The sequence below is a fragment of the Portunus trituberculatus genome, chromosome 40 (genome assembly GCF_017591435.1).
Source record: "Portunus trituberculatus isolate SZX2019 chromosome 40, ASM1759143v1, whole genome shotgun sequence".
NCBI lineage: Eukaryota > Metazoa > Arthropoda > Malacostraca > Decapoda > Portunidae > Portunus > Portunus trituberculatus.
Genome location: NC_059294.1, coordinates 19,642,475 through 19,649,974, shown reverse-complemented (window position 1 = coordinate 19,649,974; position 7,500 = coordinate 19,642,475). Strand labels below are relative to the sequence as shown.

The following is a 7,500-nucleotide window of genomic DNA, read 5'->3' as shown; positions in this document are numbered from 1 at the left end:
TACGCCAGAAAGGTTTGTATTCGAATAGAGATTTATTCATGACAGATGACCATTTTCTGAAACACGCCTACTCCTCATCAGCACTACATGCAATAGGCTCTAAAGTTTATGTCACACGGTTTTTAAGTGTGTTTATATCATTCTAGTGATAGATTAATGAGGTTAATATATTACAAACAGGAGAAACACTCTTGAAAATAATCTGTTTGGCTTTTGAAAATAGTCTTGGTGAGAAGAGAATGTTTCAAAATACCGATCAAAGTTTTATTTTTTTTTTATTTGATATAAAAAGATTTGATTTAAAGAAAGTGTTTTGATTGGAGATGAAAAGTGTTGACTCGACACACAAGGATTTTGAGTTTGACAGAGAGAATTGACCTCGACGAAAGATATAAACTCAACATAGGAATTGGACTCGATGCACATTTAAATTCGAAAAATATATATGAATAAATAAAGTAAATAAACATATAAATAATTTAAGAAAATGTTTACATCAGACATTGCAGTTATATGCTTCGAAGAAAAAGTCCTTAAAATCATCCAAAAATATCTGAATTAGTAGTCATTTGAAACCATCAGCGAGAAAGAAGCGTGAGGAAGGGAGAGTGGGTTGGGTGAGGGCTAGCCAATCACCAGTGGCTACGGGTCTTCACTAATCAGGGCGGCGCTAGATGGCACCCTCGCCTCCTAATCACGGCCTTAACTCGATCAGAAGATGTCATTGTACGTGCCAATCAGGTCCTGCTAATCTAATCATATTACAGACAACAAATTAATTACAAAGGGAAGATTGGATGCCGAGGAGTGACTCGGTTATGGGAGAACAGCAGATAAGCAGTGGCGAGGAGATTGATCGTGATGCTTTTGCTGTTGCTGCTGCTGTTCCTGTCTTTGGTGTTGTTGTTATTACTATTATTTTTATTATTATTATTATTTTTATTATTATTATTATTATTATTATTATTATTATTATTATTATTATTATTATTATTATTATTAGAGCTAGTAGTAGTAGTAGTAGTAGTAGTAGTAGTAGTAGTAGTAGTAGTAGTAGTAGTAGTAGTAGTAGTAGTAGTGGTGGTAGTGGTAGTGGTGGTGGTAGTAGTGGTAGTAGTAGTAGTAGTAGTAGTAGTAGTGGCAGCAGCAGTAGCGGCAGCAACAATATCATGATCATGATCATCACCACTACCAGCACCACCACCACCTGGTGCTGCTATTACTATTATTGTTACTTTTATTACTACTTTTCTACTACTACTACTACAACAACTACTACTACTACTACTACTACTACTACTACTACTACTACCACTACCACTACTACTACTACTACTACTACTACTACTACTACCACTGCTACTGCTACTGCTACCACCACCACTGCTACTACTACTACTACTACTACTACTACACTTCTTCTTCTTCTTCTTCTTCTTCTACTACTACTACTACTACTACTACTACTACTACTACTACTACTTCTACTACTACTACTACTACTACTACTACTACTACTACTACTACTGTTACCAAAACGATAATGACCTTGTTTTATTTATTAGATTAGGTTGTGTAGAATTATGCATGATGATAAAGATATTGATTTCAGTGTTGATGCTAATGATTAATGGTTGGGACGAATGGGCAAAAAAAAAAAAAAAGATAAATAAATAAATAAACAAATAAATAAATATATATATATATATATATATATATATATATATATATATATATATATATATATATATATATATATATATATATATATATATATATATATATATATATATATAGCAAAAGCTAGAACACTAAAAGTAGACATTATCGCACGCTTACGCAGACACACACACACACACACACACACACACACACACACACACACACACACACACACACACACACACACACACACACACACACACACACACACACACACACACACACACACACACACACACACACACACACTAAGTTATATCTCGAACTGATGAAATGCTGGGTAGGCAGTTGCGTGACTCTCATCTAATTTGGTATAATAAAAAAAAAAGAAAAAATGGTGGAAGGGGACGAGGCGAGAAAAAGAGATATTGAAGCTTCCATTTCTTGATAGTATTGACTTCGCAATCAAGACACCCAATAACAAACACTTGCTTTATCCGGGGAGTGAGGCATAGGGAAGAAGAAGAAAGGAGCCTAGAAGGAAGAAGCTGGCCGAGAAAGTGATACCTCGGATATAAGAAGAGTAAATAACCTCTGTAACTGGTCTGTGTTGACACTAGAGAGAGAGAGAGAGAGAGAGAGAGAGAGAGAGAGAGAGAGAGAGAGAGAGAGAGAGAGAAACCGACACAAAAAAAAGGAGAAACAAAACTGGCTCCCAGACTCGCCTTTCAGGACGCCTCAGTTAGCCGTAAGGTGAGCCAGATATACAGTACGTACGAGAGCAACGTCCGAGTACTGTGCCGGCGCGTCCATTGAACTTACGGCATCGAGGTACTATTGGGACCCCATTGAAGCCCCCAGGCGAACGAGGACGCGAGTGGCCCGAGGGAGAGATAGAGGGCTAGAGTGCGCGCGGGTGGTATTGAGTATAGGAGTTGAAGTGAGTTTTCCCGTTCAGTAATGCTTTGGATGAGGCGAGTTTTGCGTGTGTGGAGGCGAGGCGCAGACCACTTCCCCTCGTTTTCCCAAAGGGCGTCTGTGTTTTATTCTGTATTTGGGGGTGATGAGTTTCTACACTTGAAGGAGACAGTGTACGTAATGTAGTTTTCATAGTGTTTTCTTAGTTTTTCTTTCGAAGTTACCTTTTTTTATCGTGTGTGTGTGTGTGTGTGTGTGTGTGTGTGTGTGTGTGTGTGTGTGTGTGTGTGTGTGTGTGTACCCGCGTTACTTATCGCCAAGTCTTGCCATTGGGCTCTGTAAGGGGAAGTCCAATGATCATGGCGCCATTTAGCGGCGAAAAACGGGGCGATCCTAGCGACAACAGGTAGTTTGCTCCATTAGGTGCGCACACACACACACACACACACACACACACACACACACACACACACACACACACACACGGTTTCTCTACACACATCCGCGTAGTGTAGTGGTTAGCACGCTCGACTCACAATCGAGAGGCACGGGTTCGAGTCCCGGAAAGCGGCGAGGCAAATAGGCAAGCCTCTTAAATGTGTGGCCCCTGTTCACATAGCAGTAAATAGGTACGGGATGTAACTCGAGGGGTTGTGGCCTCGCTTTCCCGGTGTATGTTGTGTGTGATGTCTCAGTCGTACCCGAAGATCGGTCTATAAGCTCTAAGCTCGCTCCGTAATGGGAAGACTGGCTGGGTGACCAGCAGGCTACCGAGGTGAATTATACACACACACACACACACACACACACACACACACACACACACACACACACACACACACACATGGAAAGTTAACACAAAATTGCAAACATTTACTTCCCATTGTCGACTTGGAGGAAACATTTAAAAAAGAGAGAAATTAAAGAAAAACGCCTCCCTTCACCTTTAACTTGTACATCTTACAGTGCCTCACCTGGCCTGGCACACCTGAAGGACCACTTAAAGCTCCCTCCCTCCTTTCATCTCTCTCTCTCTCTCTCTCTCTCTCTCTCTCTCTCTCTCTCTCTCTCTCTCTCTCTCTCTCTCTCTCCCTCACATTCTTCCTCTTTTTCCCCTTCCTGCGTTATAAAAAATGACAAACACATAGAGGAATTCTGTTTCTTAATCTCCTAGAGCACTCCAGCCTCCCTAGCAAGTCGTGGCGGCTCTCCCCTATAGCCTCCATCTTCACTAACACCTTCCCTATCGTCAGCACAACCATCACCGCTACCTCCACCACCGTCATCATCTCCACTCTCATGCCGTCATTACCACCTCATCTTCACTTCCTCCCCCTTCCTCCTACTCGTTCTCATTTCCTCTATTCATCTACCCCCGACTCCCACTACCCGCCCCACTATCTCCATCACAACCTTCACCATCTCCTCCATCTCCATCTCTACCGGTACCATCACCATCACATCAGCGCGTGTAATCACAGGACCAAATGCCTCGCCTCTGATCCCGTACGAATATTTAAGGGATGACCATTCCCCCAATATCTTTCTCATTCTTTCAGCCGGGATAACGTGGCTCTCCTTCCACGGCCATACGATAACATAAACTCTCCTGCTGTGTGTGTGTGAGAGAGAGAGAGAGAGAGAGAGAGAGAGAGAGAGAGAGAGAGATGTCAGCCTTAACCATACCAAAGAGTTTTTTCTTCTTTTTTTTCCTGTGAAGTGTGCAAGTTTTATTTGAGTTTCCCTGTCTCGTTTCTCCCATTTTTCCTCCTTCTTCCATGTTATAGGTGGTGAAGTTTCCATTTTTCCATGTTTTTTTTTTCGTGAAAGTCTTTTTTAGATGCATATTTTCAAGAGGGCAATTTTTATACTTTTTGCCCGTCTTGCCTCTCACATCTGAGTATTTTACATTTCCGATATTCTTATTTTTTTCACCTTTACATTTTTTTTCCTTTCCTGTAAAATTTCCTCGTTCTATTTCAGCTCTCAGTCTTTCCTAAATTTGAGCGAGAGTTCGTTTTTGTAAGTCTGCGACACAGCGTGGGATGACGCGTTTTCTGTGGAACCGAATCCAATCAATTATTATACATTTTTTCCCTTCTTTTTTCTTCTCTCGCGCTGTCTGACATTTTTGTTCTTTGTTGACGTCATCATCGTTTTCTTTCATGGATGTATCTATATGTTTTTTTCTTATTTTCCAATTTCCTTATTTGTTTCTCCCATTATTGGTCTCTCTCTCTCTCTCTCTCTCTCTCTCTCTCTCTCTCTCTCTCTCTCTCTCTCTCTCTCTCTCTCTCTCTCTCTCTCTCTCTCTCTCTCTCACTGATTTCTTTTATTTTTACAGATACTATCCTGTTTTCCCTCCGGTCCATTGCGTTAAAGGCACTTCTGCCACATTAACACGGACTCGTGGTCACCCCTTCTTTATCTTCACCTGGAGTCTGGTGGTTGTGGTGGTGGTGGTAGTGGCGGAAGAGAGTTCTCAAGTTTTCTTGTTCCTGCCTTCAGAGAAATAAAAACCGGGTGGTCGCCATTGCCCGTCCGCCTGTCTGAGTTTTAGGTCATCTGTTACCAGCAAGACATCCCTTCCACCAGGCAGGTTTATCTCACCGTCGCTTGTTTCTTTCTCCCGCAGTTCGACCGTTCTTCGTGCGGCTGCCCAGCGACGTGACGGGTGTGACGAATGGTGAGGCCATCCTGCGGTGCCGCGTGGGAGGATCGCCGCGCCCTCACATCCTGTGGCGGAGGCACGATGGCCGTATGCCAGTAGGGCGCGCGCGCCTGGTGCCTGACTCTTCCCTCAAGATCACGGGCCTGACGGTAGAGGATGCCGGCGTGTACATCTGTCAAGCGGAAAACTCCGTGGCCACTGTGGTCGCCAACGCCACTCTGACGGTGTACGGTGAGTATAAAGTGCAGCAGTGGGGAGAGTATCATAGAGAGGGAAAAGATCCGCTTGGCTGCGGAACGGTCAGCCAACACCCTAGCTCGCCTTCAGGCTCCACGGAAAATTGGAGGAGAAGTTTGTTTTACACCAAAAACACTACCCGAGTTTGTGCTCAGTCTGACACATGGGCAAAAGTTAGGGTCAAGGTTGTTTGGGGGTCAGTCTGTGACTGGCGCGGGAAGTCAATATCTTGTCTCCTCGCGGCACGAAACTCCTAACAATTCCCGGAGAGCACGTCACGTCACAGGTAAAACTAATATTGTTTCATAACAATATTAACTTTTGTGTTATTTTGCAAAACTAATCCGTGCTAAGTTCATGTGGACGTGCAAGGTAGATTCAGGGGATCAGATTCAGCGTGTTCCCTGTAGGGAGAATCAGCGCTTCCACTGTTGTAAGCACTTCAATTTACAGCTGCGCCATCCCTTACCTTCTATCTCATGATGCCTTTTTTCCCGCACAGATCCTCCTCAGCTAGAGTCTGGCCCTAAAGACACAGCCGCCATCCTCAACACAAGTGTGCGACTGCCCTGCTATGGACGCGGTACACCACCACCCACCCCTGTCTGGACCCACTCTTCGCTGCCGCAGCAACCAGTGGGTTCGGGCTGGGTATCGGAGGACGCCCGCGTGGACCGAGACGGAACGCTGATTTTGACTCCCCAGACCACGGATCAAGGCGGCACCTGGACATGCTCGCTGGTGAGCGAGGCAGGGGTGGCTCACGCCCGTGCCTGGCTCACACTGGTAGCTGCCCGTCATGCACCACCGCCCATCATCACCATCCCACCCACCAATCAGACCCTACCCGCCCGCACACACGCCATCCTGCACTGCCGCGCCCAGGGCCCACCCACGCCTACAGTGACCTGGTACCGCGGCGCCTCGCCTCTCAGGACGGATGGCGATAGAGTGTCTGTCGACAAGGACGGCGACTTGACTATCACAAGTAAGTCACAGTTCCTCTCTCTCTCTCTCTCTCTATCACAAGTAAGTCACAGTTCCTCTCTCTCTCTCTCTCTCACACACACACACACACACACACACACACACACACACACACACACACACACACACACACACACACACACACACACACACACACACACACACACACACACACACACACTAAAACATCTGAATGACGAGGATAGACAGAACTTAGAAGAGGAAATAGAAGAAATCCATAGAATGGGAACGGCCCGGTAGCTCAGTGGTTAGAGCGCTGGCTTCACAAGCCAGAGGACTGGGGTTGGATTCCCCGGCCGGGTGGAGATATTTGGGTGTGTCTCCTTTCACGTGTAGCCCCTGTTCACCTAGCAGTGAGTAGGTACGGGATGTAAATCGAGGAGTTGTGACCTTGTTGTCCCGGTGTGTGGTGTGTGCCTGGTCTCAGACCTATCCAAGATCGGAAATAATGAGCTCTGAGCTCGTTCCGTACGGTAACGTCTGGCTGTCTCGTCAGAGACTGCAGCAGATCAAACAGTGAATTACACACACACACACACACACACACACACACACACACACACACACACACACACACACACACACACACACACACACACACACACACACACATTGCCTCTCTATCAAGGGCTAAGGGCCAGGTGAAGGTGTGTGGGGTGGGCTGGGAGGGGTTAGTCGGTGAATACATGGAGTTAGGGGTTCGGGGAATGGAAGGGATAATGGAGGAACTTACCCTTGAGTGTCAGGCTGCAGTTTTACCTTCACCCTCACGCCCAACTTTCCTGCCATGCCCATTTGCATTCCTCCCATTGCCTCCCACCGACCCCGCGCGCCGCTACGGAGAGTTCTGTCAGCGTCGGTGGTGTAATGCTGGCGAAGTTGCTTGCTGATTGGGATTGTTTGGTAGTGACGGTGCTGGTAGTTTTCGTGTTTTCCTTACGTTTTTGTGAAGTGCAGTGTTTTCATTTGTAGTAGTAGTGGTAGTGGTGGTTGTGGTGGTAGAA

The 7,500-nt window shown here is 45.5% G+C and overlaps 1 protein-coding gene across 1 annotated transcript in view; it reads left to right on the top strand.

Moving 5' to 3' along the window:
• Positions 1 to 7,500, top strand: part of LOC123516054 (roundabout homolog 2-like) — a 305,146-nt gene that overhangs the window by 215,897 nt on the left and 81,749 nt on the right. Inside the window, exons 6-7 of the mRNA XM_045275074.1 lie at positions 5,216 to 5,482; positions 5,991 to 6,476. Of these exons, the coding sequence (XP_045131009.1) occupies positions 5,216 to 5,482; positions 5,991 to 6,476 (753 nt within the window). The remainder of the gene's footprint in view (positions 1 to 5,215; positions 5,483 to 5,990; positions 6,477 to 7,500) is intronic.